Below are 17,071 nucleotides of genomic sequence, written 5' to 3' on the forward strand. Positions count from 1 at the left end.
GGTGATGCTGCATAAACTAATACACTTGCTTTCTTGCATCACATGCCACTACTACTATTACTAAATTACTATGGACACTAAACAATATTTTTCCTAATATCTTTTAGTTTCACTTTTTACGATATATACTGAATATACATTAACTAACTGTGTTATCTAGTTTAATACCACTTCAATTCGTTTTTGACTCACTTCCTGCTTTTTTATAAATTATTTTTAAAAAAAACTTTTTTTTTCTCTCATTATTTCTTTTGTATTGCAGATTGGCAGTCCTATTCAGTCTTGGCGCCACCTTGTGGTTGTAACTTATAGTAACTTGCAAAACATCAGTGGCGGTTACTTAGGGATAAAACAATTAAAGATTATTTTCATTGGGTAGAGGGGGGATGGATATGGCTAGGCGTTATCTTGATTTTCTGCAAGCAAAGTTTCATGGAATGCAGGTGAGTTAGCATAAATTAAGTTATTTATTAAGTGAAAGAATTGCAAAACCAAGAAACGCCAACCCAGAGTTTTTATATAAAGATTATAACTAATGATAAGTTGCAGTTCGAGAGTGTGGTTATGTTAATACAGTTATGGCCACCTCTGTCATCTAAGTCAAATTCTAAAATTTTCAGTTGAATTACAGCATAAAATAACATTTATCGATGCGAAACAGTCTGAAAACAAAACAAAAAAAAAAAAAAAAAAAGCTAATTGATTTCAGTTCATCTATTATTCTCTCGTTTCTGTACTTCACAGTTCGAAGTAATTCTTGTAGGCCTAAGCTTTTTAATACACCTAAAAATAATGGCAACTTTTCCAAAAATACACAGAAAAATAAGAATTTCAGAGTTAGAATTAACGGACTTTTTTTGTCTACTAAATGTTAATATGATGCGTTATTATACGCATTAATAAATGCTCGCAGTCAGAGGCCTTTAGGCCGTGAATTGCATTACGATAAAATTGTTTTGTTTTTGATATTAGTAGTTATTATTATTATTATTAGCTAAATGGTGCAAGGAAGCCTGAGGCTTATGCTGCACCTGCCAAAAAAAAAAAAAAAAATTCCGAGTTACCCTGAGAGAGAGAGTCAAAAGTAGAAGAGGAATCACCAAGAATGAGAAGAATTATGATATCCAGCTCAGGATCCTGGGTGTGCCAAGCTCATACTCACCAGATGTAAGCCCCTGGGGTTGTATGCCCACCGTCATAATTTACTCCCTTATAAAATAAATAAAAACAGAAGGCTCACGTGATACATGGTTGTCGTAAGATGGATGACTTCTATAGCGTTCAGGATAAACGCGAGGGTGGAGACTAATCATACCATGAAAACGCAAAACAACGTGTAAATCACTCGTCGCATTGCAAGATTGCAGACTTTGATTGGTTGTGGCCCGTTATAAATCGTAAGGGGACCCTACATCCAACCGATTTTGCAGCTGCAAACTTGCAGTGTGATGAGCTTTGACGTGCCACATGTTTTGCATCGACTGTATCTCAGTAGCCTATTCATTTTCTTCTTCATTTCCCCCCCCCCACTTTTTTTTTTTTTTTTACTTTTTTTGATTCTGAATGTTGTGGCACTGCCTTATAAGTGTTATGCTATCTAAGTTACTGTATGCCGTTCACTCTTATTGATTTATTTATGTTGATTATAGTTGATTTTAACTCAGCCTATTTTTTATGAGTTTTTACTTTCATTTTATAGTATTTGCATTTTACGTTTTGTATTGTGATTTAATGTTTTATTTATGCTTATTTATTTTATTTATATTTTGATTTTTAACTTTCATATTTTCGGTTGTTGAAACAATTATTTTATATATATATATATATATATATATATTACCTTTCATAACAGAGCTCAGCCTTTCATTGTAGCAATATGTGTGTGTGCATTCAGATTATTATTATTATTAATAGCCATATGGTGCAAGGAAGCCTGAGGCTTATGGTGCACCAGAAAAAAAAAACTTCCCGAGTTACCCTGAGAGAGTCAAAAGTAGAAGGGAATCACCAAGAAAGAGAAGAATGATGATATCCAGCTCAGGATCTGTGTGTGTCAAGCCCATACTCACCAGATGTGAGCCCCCGGGATCGAAAGTGATCATTCCACTAATCATCACCGAATATATTTTGGCCCATGGAAAATGCACGGCAGCATCCTTCTCCACTGCTGCATTACAGTCGCCATCTTTCATCGTGCAAAGCTCAAACTATGGATGCTCACCACTGAAGCTTGGAGTCGAGAGCGTTTCCTTCGTCTCCCAAAACTAAAGTTTGTTCGCATGCGAATAGTCGATTCCTTAACGTCATATGAGACTTGTGCTGAAATTTAGTATCTAGTACCCTTCGTGCTATGCTACGTGACGAACAGAAGGTTGCGAGAAGGACGTGAACTGCGAAAAATAGTTGTAATTAAAAGGGGGAAAAAAATGGCTGAACTCCTGATTATGGGTTCACCGCGTTGCGGGCATGGCCAAATTCGGGACGGATTCAAGCAAATGAAGTGTGGATATTTTAATACACTTTCATTTTTGACTAGTGAAAAAAGGTTAGTTTACGCTAGTAATTCGGGACGGATTAAAGCAAAAGAAGCCACTGCCTCCGGAGATGTACCTATAATCCAGACTGTAACAAAAAAAAAAAAAAAAACCCACTTATAAGAGGGGTCATGTTTTTAATTTACTTTCATTTTTGTTTAGTGAAAAAGGTTGTTTTTACGCGAATTCGAAAGGGATTCGAGCAAGAAAAACCGGTCGTTGACCACAGCCAGGGGTACCAGATACTAAAGTTTTACTACTTGATTACTTTTTCCAGGTCAATCAGTACATTACAGTGGCGGACAAAAAACTGCATCACTTGTGGATTTTTGCAAATAATGTGTTTTGCGCTGCATTGTGGGTTGCAGAAATGTTCGAAATTGCATTTGTTAGATGGGATATATATCTCTGAATGAAATCCAATAAAAAGACTCCACCTGATATACCTAATTGCCATAAATATCTTCCCAAAGGATAAAATTCCTAATTATTGGAAATATGAGAAATCATTCAAATGGAATCATGAAAACCAAACATACATTTTATTGCATTTACATGTACAAACTGAAATGACAAGTTAACTTAATAGTATTATGTATCGTAAATCAGCAAAATAAGTCCTCAATATCTTGTTGTTCCTCCTCGAGCTGCACTTAGTCTTGCAACAATCTGGCATAAGGTTAATCAACTTCTGGATATATTGCCCAATTTCGTGGTACCACACCCTTACAGTGCTCTCCAGCAGCTGAATCTTACTTGTTGGCTTCTTCTGAGCAATTTTAGACGACATTATGTACCAACAATTTTCAATAGGGTTCAAATGTGGAGTATTGCCTGGCCAGTCCAAAACTGTAGTGAAAGCATTTCTGAGGTATGACTGCACCTTAACGGAGAAAAACGAGGGAAAGCATTGGTGTAAGTATGTTTTAAGCCTTGTGAGACAATCTCATCATTAAATCTAAATAGCATTAAATTAACAATTTTGCTGTGTGGCAAGGTGCTGAGTCTTGTTGAAAAATGCTGTTTTGGACGTCTGTGTGGTGATCCCTAATAACGGGTTTCAGGCACTCCTCCAAGATAGTAGTGCAGGTGTCTGCATTCACCGTTCCGTTAATAAACTTAATTCGGCCCACCCCTTTGCTTGTTATGCATTCCCAGACCATCTGACTGGCAAGGAACTTTACAGTCGGTGTTATGCAGTTAGGATGGTATTGCCTCCGATTTTCTTCTTCAGACATATCGCTTCCCATTCGAACCGTGCAGGTTGAATTTCGATTGGTCAGAAAAGATGACGGTGTCCCATTGCTCCTTTGTCCATGAAACATGCGTTTTAGCCCAAGCAAGTCGCTTCTTCCTCATTTGTTGGGTCAACAAAGTCTTCTTCTTGGGCCGATAGGCATGCAGACCACATTCCGAAAGCCGTCTTTGGATAAAGTGTAAAGTGTTCATTGTCTAACGGCCCCAGGGGTTTCCCCCATCTCCGTGTTGTGTACTCTGTTTGTGAAACACAGAACACTGTGAAGGCCAGAGATTTTAAAAAGTGTAAGGTACATGTTTATGTTGTGTTGTTCCTCTGACCTTTTAGCCGTTGGGTCCCTAGTGGGACCCCCTGTTGGCCACACTTATCCCCGAGGAGGCAGGTCAGGCATAGAGGGATCGCTTTAGAAGTAAGTACTCTGGCAGGCCCTACCACCTAATTTCCTAAGATTTCAGTGGCAAGGGCCTAAAAAAAAAATTAAAAAAAAATAAATAAAAAATAATAAGAATAAATAAAATAAAAAAATAAATAAAAAATAGTAATAATAATAAAAATAAATAAAAAAATAAAGTAAAAAAATTAAAAAATAATAAAAAAATAAATAAATAAAATAAAATAATAAATAAATAAATAAATAAATAGTAATAATAATAAAAAAATAAAGTAAAAAAATAAAAGAAAAAAAATTAATAATAATAATAAAATAAAATAAAATGCATATTTAGTTAGAGTAGGGGTGAAGAATGAGGAAGAGGGGACAGATAGAAATGTGGGGATGATAGGGAAGGCAACCCCAGAAAGGTCAGTGGGGACCAGGAGAAAGGGGGTGGCAGGGGGAGTAGACGGAAACCCGTCCCCTCCCTCTCCCTACCAGGGGAGGGGGGATTAAAGTGAACAAAGTTAGGGTACCCGGTTCGGAAAGCTAGTTGGCCAAGAAAAGCAGTTGACATCTAATGGCACGCCGGTGGCGTTGTCAGTCTTTATCTAGGAGATTGTCTTACTGGTCACATCCGTGAGAGTCAAGTCCAGAAGTATACGAACCTTTTGTCTTTCTTAGATTGTCTTAATTTGTGGTTGTCTCTATTCAAAGGTAGTTACTTGGTGGTTATCTTTGGTGGGTGACATCTTTGGAGAATGTATGGTAATGGTAATGTATGTAAAGGTAGTTACTTGGTAGTTATCTTTGGTGGGTGACATCTTTGGAAAATGTATGGTAGTTCACACCAATGATGGTAATGCTGGTCAAGTTTAGCTGCCTTGTTCCAGTACCATCAGGGTCCCTGGGTTCATTTAGTAGAGGGTAGCCGTCTTTGGATAGTTGGTGCACTTGTTTCAACACCAGAGGCCATCTCAAAGTCCAGTTTTAAATCAGGAGCACATGCATGGCGATTACGAGTGCATAGCCGTTTCAGATATCGATCTTGGGAAGGCGTAGTCACTTTCCTACGGCCAGGTCTTCACTTCACATCGCCGGTTTCACGCTTTAATTTCAGCACCCCGGATACTATTGACTGGTGGCAGCCTATTTTATCAGCGATAGCACGCGTAGAAAGCCCTTCCCTGGACAGAGCAACAGCAACTTTTTTTTTTTCTTGGTGTCAACTGAACACATGGAGCCATGCTTACACCTGCGCAAAACAGGATACCAATGAGCGTGTATACCCTTCCAACGCCGTATTTATAGAAACGTCTGATGCAATACCTTGCAATTACTGTCTGATGCAATACCTTGCAATTACTGTCTGATGCAATAGAAGTGTTGTCGGACGCAATACCTTTGCTTTGCGACAAACAAAATGACTGTAATCAAACGAATCTGTTAAATTTCACTATAAATGTTACTTTTTTTAAGGTGATGCAGTTTTTTTGTCCGCCTCTGTAATATACAGAGGCAGACATTAACCATCTGTTAATGCTAGACGATGACACAATATGTGTGTCATCGTCTAGCATTAACAGATGGTTAATGCACATATTCACTTACCACTACCATGGCGTGTGAACTTGAGTGGCATAAGTAGGATGTGGCAAATGTGGCCTCAATCCACAGGAAATACTGCCTGCACAGTGAGTTGCCTGGTACTGCACCAGTTCCAAACTTTTTTTTTTTTTTTTTAAACTTAACCTTTAGAAATGACATTACATCTTCAACAGTTCATCATCCTAGTAGCCTTCGTGGGTAGGATCGCCGCCCATACCGGATGGAATAAACTCGAGTTCGAGTCTCATCAATGACGTGACGTGAGGAATTTTTATGGGTTATTTTCTCAACGTGGCTGAGTTAGTTGGTCTCAGGCGAAGGTAGCATTGCTTCTCTCCCGGAAACTCGTGTTTTTCGTTCAGCAAACAGAAAATCGATATCAGAACACACGCAATTTGCAGAAATATACACGGATTAATATGGTCTTAGTCACTGATGCTCCTAAAACCCTATTACAACAGGGCGCCTCCGTAGCCAAGTGGGCAGGAGCAGCAGTGCGTAGCACACGCTTCTTGATTAGACCGGGATTCGAGCCCGTGACCACCAAATACGGAGGATATGGAAAGGTCAGGGAATGACCACCGCATATCCCCAGAGCAATATGGCAGTTGCTAATTCTCCTAAAAACCAAATAACAATAACCTCAATAGTATCCTTTTTGGGTTGGCACGCACGGTGCAATTCTCTTAGAGTCGTTAACTTCCTTGAGATCAATTTTTTGTATGCTTTCCATTTTGCCCTTAGGAAGAAGGCACGGTCTGTCTTATGCAGCAGTAGGTCTTCCTGATTTCCTGTTCTCTGGCAACGTCTGCAGACTGGTTGTTTCAGTTGGAATGCCAGTTTTGTAGCTGACAGGAAGCACTGGACAGTAGTAGTAGTAGTGGCATGTGATGCAAGAAAGCAAGTGTATGAGCTTATGCAGCATCAGCCGAAAAAAAAAAAAAAAAACATGGCAACAGTGTCTGTTGCCATGTTCTGATTATAGGAATAAATAAGAAAATGGGACTTTTTTTTAGCCCTGAACCAATGGATAGTTCAACTGGCAGATTAGCCTTTTAGAGATATCACCTCGCGAAATGGTTAAACCACTATTGAGCCATTGTCTTATATTTTAAATAAATGGCAGTTTAATATTTTGGTGATGTAATTTGTTTGAAAGTAGTAAAATACTAGTGCAACTCGTTGTTAACTCAGAGTTTCTTGTTCTGTCACTATAACTAGTCCAAACCAGTTCACGTTTTGGCTAGTGTGTGAACGACAATAACGTTTTGGACTGGGTGCAATAAAAAGAATACAAAGTGAGGTGCTCAAAATGATTTTAATTTTGTTCAAAGTTCAAAGTTTTGTTCAAAGCCCCCTGATTGAATCCATTTATTATACCGTTCTAAAAGTTTCTGAGAAAAAGTCGGTGAAGGCATTCAAAGAGATTATGTTCAGTTCGACGGTTATGTTTTTCTTTGTCTTTAACATCCTCAAATTTTTTCCTTCAGCTTGGAAAGAGGAAGAAATCCGCCGGTGCTAGACAACCAATAGGGAGTAGGGTTAATCTGTACAATGTGCCATTTTTCATCAGATCTTCGCAATAAGTGCGGTATGAGCGGGAGCATTGTCGTGCAACAAGAACTACATTTCTCTCGAAATTGTGGCATCAGCCAGGAAATGCGTTTTAACAGTCTTTGAAACCGCTTGTACATAGAGAGCTACATTGCCTCTCTATCCTTCAGGTACAAATTCTTGTGAATCACACTCTGCTTGCCGAAAAACATGGACTACTGTTAGCGAAACTTTTTGGGCTTTGATGATTAGCATTAGTAGAGGCATTTGATGCAAGAAAACAAGCTTATGCAGCATTAGCCAAAAAAAAAAAAAAAAAAAAACCACTTCCACTTCTCCCCTCTGTTCGTTCGAAATACCTGTCCAGCTGAGCCTTAAACTTATTTAGGCTATCAACTTCACCGACGGGGATGGAAGTCTGTTCCACCAACCAACCACCCGCTGGCTAAAGGCAAATTTCCCCACGTCCTACATCTGTCTTTCCTCAATTTGAATTTATGCCCTCTCAGGTGATTATTCTGAGCGAGAGTAAGAATCCCATCAGCATTGAGCATGCTCAAACCATTCAAGGCTGTATACGCCTCTATCAGATCACCTCGCTGGTGCCTAGTCTCCAGACACTGTAATTTGCAAAACTTAAGCCTTTCTTCGTAAGAGCACCCCTTTGTTCCATTCACTAATCTTGTTGCCCTTCTCTGTACTCGTTCCAGCAGCTCTACATCCTTCTTGAAATGAGGCCTCCAGACCTGTATACAGTACTCTAGGTGTGGCCTGACCATTGCCTTATACAAGGGAATAATCACCTCCTTATCCCTGCTAGAAAATTCCTATATATCATTGAGCAATATTCTAAGTATTTTCGACGTCTACCCTAGCTGCCTAATTCTACAGATCTAAATCCAATTGAGAACGTCTGGGATATTAATTTTGCATACTTATCAATGATATTGATGTAGGTGTATCAGGCTTAGTTTCGAAGTTTGCAGATGATACAAAGGTTGGCAGGGTTGTTAATGACGGTAATGGCAGTGTGCTATTGCAACAGGATCTATAAAATTTGGGAAGATGGGCTGAGAAGTGGCAACTGAAGTATTAACATTGACAAATACAAAGTACTGCATATGGGTACTAGTAATCCAAGAGAAACGTACCAACTGTGCGGTACTACACTTAGGGTGGTAGAAAATGAAAAATACCTGGGAGTAATTGTGCAATTAAATATGAAGTTTTCTAAGCAATGCAGACAGGCTGCCAGAGCAGGTAATGAGGTATTGTCAATGAGATACAGGAATTTTGCTAGTAGGGAAAAGGGGATGATTATCTCTTTGTGTAAGACCAATGGTCAGGCCACGCCGTGAGTACTGTGTGCAGGTCTGGAGGCCTAGTTTTAGGAAGGAAGCAGAGTTGCTTGAGCGTGTACAGAGAAGAGCAACAAGATTGGTGAGGGGAACGAAGGGGTCCTCTTACCAAGAAAGGCTTAAGTTCTGTAAATTGCAGCGGCTGGAGACTAGACACCTGCAAGGTGATCTAATTGAGGCGTATAAGGTCTTGAATGGGTTAAGCACGCTGGATGCTGATGGGATTCTTCCGCGTGTTCAGATTACGAACTTGACGGAGCATAAATTCAAATTGAAGAAAGACAGTTATAGAACAGATGTGCGGAAATTTGCCTTTAGTCAGTGGGTAGTTAATTGCTGAAACAAACTTCCATCTGTCGTTGTGGGAGTTGATAGCTTAAATAAATTCAAGGAGGAACTGGACAAACTTTTAGAGAGAATGGATATGTGAATTTTTTCTTTCTTTTTTTTTTTTTTTTTTTGGTTGATGATACATAAGCTCATACGCTTGCTTTCTTGCATCACATGCCTCCATTACTATTACTATATGTTAGAAAGGGCAGTTCGGCTTTACAATTCTTGACGAATCACAATACAACAGATAACAAACGGCCTGATGGAAAAATTTTAATGCCAGAAATCATGGCTCGGGTTTCAGTTTGATCATGACTTATTTTGACCATGTTTTCTGCCTTTTAGTATTAATTTAGCGCGCTAGTAAGTACGGGGTGATGTTGAACAACTTCCGACATCAATTTTATGAGGAGGGACATCGTTATAACATAATTTTTAGCCTATTTTAAATTCATTTTATAAACTTAAACTTATTTAAAATTTTCTTTATTACAAGAGTGTAGCAGAACTCCTTTACTTAGTTAGTAAAAAAAATTGGTGTTGTCAAGAGTGGATCAGTACAGGTGGATGGGGATTATTGATTCCAGTAACTTCTGGATCCACCCTAGGTGTGACGCGACGCATTTCCAACATAATAAATGGCACGTTGCTGAAAAGGTTTGCCACCCTGTATATAATTTTTTTTTTTTCTTTCTCTCTCTCGAGAAGCGTGTTTTTCTGGGACCATCAGTAACGTATCTTACTCCAGGCCATGGTCAACTGTATAGCCGACCGTGTTCCCAGGTAAAGTACCAAACGCTAGCTTGTACTGCTATATCCAACCCGTACCTTCTCATAAAAAAACAAAGCGCTCATCCATCTCCGGTGGATGTACAGAATGTATAAAAAAATAATTTTTATTTATTTAAGGAATCTCAACACATACAAATATGTGTGTGTTGGGATTTCTTACTGAGTATTACTCATACATTTATGACGTTCGTTATTACATGCGTTAACATATTATGCATAATTATGCGTATGTGTTAGCGCCTATTGTATTGACTATTTCGGTCCGTCTGCCCATCCGCATGTAATAACTCGACTGTCAGTGGGGATGCATATTCATGAACTTTTATATTTCTCTCTTTTAAAAAGATTTGTCGAGCCTTCCCAAATTTCATTAAAACCGGACGAATAGAATCCAGCAATTACTATTTCTTCTTTTTCATACATATTACATAGGTTTTCCATATACTGCATATTGTAACTGAAATACTGATATGTTGTTGCCGTGCGCTAATTGGAGAAATTAATGGATAATATGGTGGATGCGTTGTGTTTTTCACGTTTTTTGTCATCAGTTTACTAAATACATAAATCATGAATTATTACTATTTGCTTAAACATTCAATACTATGGACATAATGGATATAATCGAGAGATTGGAATAATTGAGTGATTCATCATCATCAGCAGCCAATAATGGACATAATCGAGAGATTAGAATAATCGAGTGATTCATCATCATCAACAGCCAATAATGGACATAATCGAGAGATTGGAATAATCGAATGATTCATCATCATCCATTTTCAATCCACTGCAGGATGAAGGCCTCTCCAGCAACTTTCCAGTTCCTTCTGTTTTGTGTAATGGCAATCCACTTACTACCTACGAACTCGTGAATTTCATCTGTCCATCTTTGTTGTTGCTGGTTTTCTTTTACCTTCTCTTGGGTACCATTCTGCTATTTTCTTAGTCCATCTGTCATCAAGTCTTCAAGCTATATGTCCTGCCCAAGACCATTTCAGTTCTTTAGTTTTGATAAGAATGTCCTTTATTTGTATTTGCTGCCTAATTCACATGTTTCTCTTCTTATCTAACAGTCTGATTCGAAATATAATTCGTTCCATCTTTCGCTGTATAGTTTTCAGCTTCTCTTCCATTCTTTTGGTGAGTGCCCAAGTTTCACTTCCATAAGTCATGGTGGGGAGTATACATTGGTTCATTATTTTACGTTTCAGACAAACTGGGATATTTCTCTTCAGTATGTGACTATATTTCCTGAATGCTATCCATCCGAAATTTATTCTTCTCTCGACTTCCGGCCATTTATCATTATTACAGCTAATGACTTGTCCCAGATAATTATATGACTCCTTCTTGTCAATTACTGCTCCTTCAATGATTATATTCCTTTCTGTAGTATACTTATTCACCATTACTTTTGTTATAGCCATATTCATCTTTAGTCCGAAATCCTTACTAACTGTGCATAACTGATTAAGATTTTCCTCTAATTCTTTGGGACTGTGGCTTATGATCACAATGCCATCTGCAAATCTTAAATGGTTTAGGTACTCTCCATTCACATTGACTCCTTTCTGCGACCAGTCCAATCTTCTGAAAGCTTCTTCAACGGCAGCAGTAAACAACTTCGGAGATATTGTGTCTCCTTGTCAAACTCATTTCTCAATTTTAAATTTGCTACTGCCTTTGTCTAGTCTAATAAAGGAGGTAGCGTTAATACTTACTAATCGAGTGATTAGTAGGTATTAACTCTGATATAACATTCGATGTAGTGTTTAAATTTATTAACTTCTTTTATCAAAACTAAAATTACTGTAACACAGAACGAAACCGGGTACAAAAATACGCTATTCTCCAGAACATGGTGCACCTTCAGCCTGCCATGGACTTGGGGTGTTTATTCCCCCTCTTCCAGCTGTTTTAAAATAGGAAAACGAGTTCCCGATTTTAAAACAGCGGCAAGGGTGAGATAAACACCCTAACAAGTTTAATGTGACAAGTTTAATAATAGGAAATATACATATATTAGCCTTGAATGGGTTTAGCAAGCTGAATTCTGATGGGATCCTTCCACTTGTTCAGATTAAGAACCTAAGGGGGCATAAATTCAAATTAAGAAAAGACAGATGTAGAATAGATGTGCGGAAATTTGCCTTTAGCCAGCGGGTGGTTAATTGCTGGAACAAACTTCCATCTGTCGTTGTGGAAGTTGATAGGTTGAATAAATTTAAGGAGGAACTGGACAGGCATTTGGAGGGAATGGTGTGAATTTTTTTTTTTTTTTTTTTTGGCTGATGCTGCATAAGCTCATACATTTGCTTTCTTGCATCACATGCCACTACTACTATTAGATACATACAAACAAAAAGCTTTGGGTTGTTTTGTCAACCTTCCTCAGTTAAACTGACAGTTAAGAATGGAGCATGAGGGCGTGTACTGCCAATCTTGTACGTCAAGTGCGTGATTAATTGTTGGATGTTGAAGCCACAGGCTTCAACATCCAACTTCTTTTATATCATTCGAATGATTAGCAGTTAGTAACAACTTATATAAGTTGCATAAGTAACAACTTATGTAACTTCTATATAAGTTGTTCTTATATATAACTTCTTTTATATCATTCGAATGATTAGCAGTTAGTAACAACTAATCAAGAGGATATAATGGATTCATTCTATTTTGCTTAGTAATTCATGGAAATAGTTCATTAACGTCACAGTTACTAACGATTGTTTTCTAGGTAAGGATATTTCGAATAATTTTGTATTTGTTACTATTCTTTAACAATTTGCCTTGACTAATTAAAGTCAAATTCAGTTAGCTTCTGATATACCAATTGTGTATTTATCTGATAATGCTCATCAATTGTTTCGTACATTCTTTGGTATTATTTTTTTTTTGTGGGCGTTTAAGTGAAAATCGCTTACTTTCTTCACCATGTCTTCCCAAATAGAAGTAGAGTATGTGATGCAAGAATGCAAGCGTATGAGCTTGTGTAGCATCAGCCAAAAAAAAAAAAATTCACACACCCATTCCCTCTAAATGTTTGTCCAGTTCCTCCTTGAATTTATTTAACCTATCAACTTCCACAACGACAGATGGAAGTTTGTTCCAGCAATTAACCACCCCCTGGCTAAAGGCAAATTTCCCCACATCTATTCTACAACTCTTTCCTCAATTTAAATTTATGCCCCCTTATGTTCGTAATCTGAGCAAGTGAAAGGATCCCATCAGAATTCAGGGTGCTCAACCCATTTAAGGCCTTATACACCTCAATCAGATCACCTCGCAGGTGCCTAGTCTCCAGCCGCTGCAATTTGCAGAACTTAAGCCTCTCTTGGTAAGAGGATCCCTTCATTCCCTTCATCAATCTTGTTGCCCTTCTCTGTACACGTTCAAGCAAATCTACATCCTTCCTAAAATGAGGCCTCCAGACCTGTACGCAGTACTCAAGGCGTGGCCTGACCATTGCCGTATACAAAGGGATAATCACCTCCTTTTCTCTGCTGGCAAAAAAAAAATTCCTGTATATTATTGACAAAACTCCATGATCTGCTCTGGCAGCCTGTCGGCATTGCTTAGGAAACTTTATATCTAATTGCACAATTACTTCCAGGTATATTTCATTTTCTACCAACCTAAGCGTACACCACACAGTTGGTACGGTCCATTTCTCTGGGGTTACATCTACCCATATGCAGTAGTTTGCATTTGTCAATGTTAAACTTCAATGCCACTTCTCAGCCCATCTGCCCAAATTTTCTAGATCCTGTTACAGTAGCACACTGCCATTACTGTCATTAAAATTCCTGCCAACCTTTGGATCATCTGCAAACTTAGACATTAAGCCTCATATACCTTCATCAATATCATTAATAAATATACAAACAATAATGGGCCCAACACCGAACTCTGGAGGACTCCACTAATAACATTAGTCCATGAAGACCAGTGTCCATTGATTACCAGGTTCTGTTTTATCCCACTCAACCATCAATTTATCTATTGTAGAAACTTGCCCTTAATGCCATACTGCTGTAATTTGTACAGCAGTCTTCCATGTGCAACAGTATCAAAAAGCTTTCCTGAAATCCAAGTATGTGACATCAAAATTATTTGCATCCAGTTCCTTTGTAACCACATCATAGTATCCAATCAAATTTGTCAGCAATGTAATAATTGGACTCCTAGTGTATGGATTTCGATAAAATTTTATGTTTGGGTCTTTTAGAGAGATTTGTTGAGCCATCCGAAATTTAATTTTACAAAAATTTCAAGTTATCTCTTAACATAAATAGGTTTCAGAATTTTGAATGATCGTTACTCGAGAAGGTAGTAGTAGTAGTAGTAGTAGTAGTAGTAGTAGTGGCATGTGATGCAAGAAAGCAAATGTATGAGCTTATGCAGCATCAGCCAAAAAAAAAAAAAAAAATCACACCATTCCCTCCAAATGCCTGTCCAGTTCCTCCTTAAATTTATTCAACCTATCAACTTCCACAACGACAGATGGAAGTTTGTTCCAGCAATTAACCACCAGCTGGCTAAAGGAAAATTTCCGCACATCTATTCTACATCTGTCTTTTCTTAATTTGAATTTATGCCCCCTTAGATTCGTAATCTGAACAAGTGGAAGGATCCCATCAGAATTCAGCGTGCTCAACCCATTCAAGGCCTTATATACCTCAATCAGATCACCGCGCAGGTGCCTAGTCTCCAGCCACTGCAATTTGCAGAACTTAAGCCTCTCTTGGTAAGAGGATCCCTTCATTCCCCTCACCAATCTTGTTACCCTTCTCTGTACACACTCAAGTAAATCTACATCCTTCCTAAAATGAGGCCTCCAGACCTGTACGCAGTACTCAAGCCGTGGCCTGACCATTGCCTTATACAGAGGGATAATCACCTCCTTTTCCCTGCTAGCAAAATTCCTATATATCATTGACAAAACCCCATGACCTGCCCTGGCAGCCTGTCTACATTGCTCAGAAAACTTCATATCTGCCTGCACAATTACTCCCAGGTCTTTTTCATTTTCTACCACCTTAAGTGTAGTACCACACAGTTGGTACGTTTCTCTGGGGTTACTTCTACCCATATGTAGTACTTTGCATTTGTCAAGGTTAAACTTCAGTTGCCACTTCTTAGCCCATCCGCCCAAATTATCTAGATCCTGTTGCAGTAGCACACTGCCATTACTGTCATTAACAACCCTGCCAACCTTTGTATCATCTGCAAACTTCGACATTAAGCCTGATATACCTTCATCAATATCATTGATAAAGGTAATGTCATTTTGACACCAAAATTTCAGCGTGTATTCTGTTAATCCCTGGAAACGTTGTATGTAGGATTAATTCCGATTCGAACCCCAAAAGGAGCCATTGTTAGTTTCGGGCATTCGATTATTGCCGTTGTCTCCAACTGGAAGACTGGAATCAACTGTTCTATCACTCCCCCTTTTACGATGACCTACGGAAATCACTACAAGACGTTATAAACAACTTCTCACCTGGCAAAGAAAAACATCTGGTAGAATCTGCTTCACACCTCGGAATTCTACAACAATTTGCTTCTGATTTATTTGCTAGAAGAAAACTTCTTGTGGCCAACCTCGCTTCACTTCCACCTCCTACAGTACCTCCAGCACCTTCACTAATGTCGTCAGCTTACCTCAATGAGTGGAGTCTTACATAGTTAAAACAGTGTCACCTTGAATAGCTCTTAGAAGATTATCTTTTTGAATATCCACCCCACATTGATCCAGTTTTTTCTCTTTTTTTTACTTCTACTTCCCCTCAGCCATGGGAAACCCGAGGATTGCTGGCACCCACTGGTATTGCACTGCCTCCAGTAGGTGCGGGATTTGTCCAATCTTAGATAATTCACCTATATATATTTTATTATTATTTTATATTATTTTATTGATTTATTTATTTATTTTTTTTCTTTCTTTCTTTAGCCGGTACCCCAGTCTGGGCAACTGTGGGTATGATTTTAATTTATTTATCTTTTTTATTTTATTTTATATTTATCATCATTATTTTATTTATTTGTTATTTATTTATTTTTCTTTTACTTTTATTTTATCTTATTTTATTTCACTTTCATTTTATTTATTTATTTGTTATTTTTACTTTATCTATAATTTTTTTATTATCTTATTTTATTTTTATTTTTTTTATCATTTTATTTATTATTATTTTTTCTTTATCTGGTACCCTTAGTTTGGGTAACTGTGGGTATGGGATTTTGCTGGCACCCACTGGTATAACACTACCTCTAGTGGGTGCAGGACTTTGCCCTGTTCAGGGTAGACAAAGATTGTAATGGTCTATCTCCACTTGGCTAGGGACATATCTAGTTGTGGCCCACCTCCTCGTGGTGTAGAGAGAGAGAGAGAGGCACGCTTTCCAGGAGATCGCCCGTCTGCTGGCAAAGGGGCTAGAACCAACTAACCAACACAACAACACATGTTCTATGCAAACTTAACACTACACACGTTTCTAGCCATTCTGCAGAGTTTTGTATCATTACAGAGTAACATGGTGGAGATGAACTAATGTTCCTGGAGCCGCCGTACAAAAGATACTATACATGCCTACATTTCTCGAGAATGAAATGTCAGATCGACACCATATTTTGAGCCTGTTTTTCGTTGTCTCATGGTAAACCTCCTAAGCATTTGTAGAACGTGAGCCTTTCTTGGTAAGAGCACCCCTGTGTTCCCCTCACCAATCTCGTTATCCTTCTCTGTACAGCTCTACACTCTTCTCAAAATGTCGCCAGACCGGTATGCACAAGAGATGTGACCTGACCATTGCCTTATACAATGAGACAATCACCATCTTATCACTGCTAGACAAGTTCCTGTATATCATTGACGATATCCCGTGGGATGTCCTGGCAGCCTGTCTGCTGTGCTCAGAGAACTTCATATCCGACTGCAGAATTTTGCATTTGTCAATGTTAAACTTCAATTGATATTCTCAGCTCATCAGTTAAATTTTCTAGATCTGGTTGCAGCAGCGGCATACCGTCATTCCTGTCATTAACTATGCCAAACCTTTGTATCATTACAAACTTCGCCCTTAAGCCTGATATCATTGATAAATATAGAAAACAAGTCCCCGTCTGTAGCACAGTTGATAGAACTGCCATCTTCCCCTCACCGGTTGAAAAAGACCTGAGTTCAAGTCCGATCGATGGCGTAAGGAATTTTTATGGGCATGTTTTCACAACATGGCTGAGTTAGTTTGTCTCA

At 38.4% G+C, this 17,071-nt stretch overlaps 1 protein-coding gene across 1 annotated transcript in view; it reads left to right on the forward strand.

The window, feature by feature from the left end:
* The first annotated feature begins 364 nt into the window (after positions 1-364).
* The window catches only part of LOC150075441 (uncharacterized), a 135,530-nt gene continuing 118,823 nt past the window's right edge, over positions 365-17,071 (forward strand). Inside the window, exon 1 of the mRNA XM_090389212.1 lies at positions 365-443. Coding sequence (XP_090245338.1) covers positions 387-443 — 57 coding nt within the window. The 5' untranslated portion in view covers positions 365-386. The remainder of the gene's footprint in view (positions 444-17,071) is intronic.

The sequence above is a fragment of the Mastigoproctus giganteus genome, chromosome 14 (genome assembly GCF_048544385.1).
Source record: "Mastigoproctus giganteus isolate SK-2022 chromosome 14, ASM4854438v1, whole genome shotgun sequence".
NCBI lineage: Eukaryota > Metazoa > Arthropoda > Arachnida > Uropygi > Thelyphonidae > Mastigoproctus > Mastigoproctus giganteus.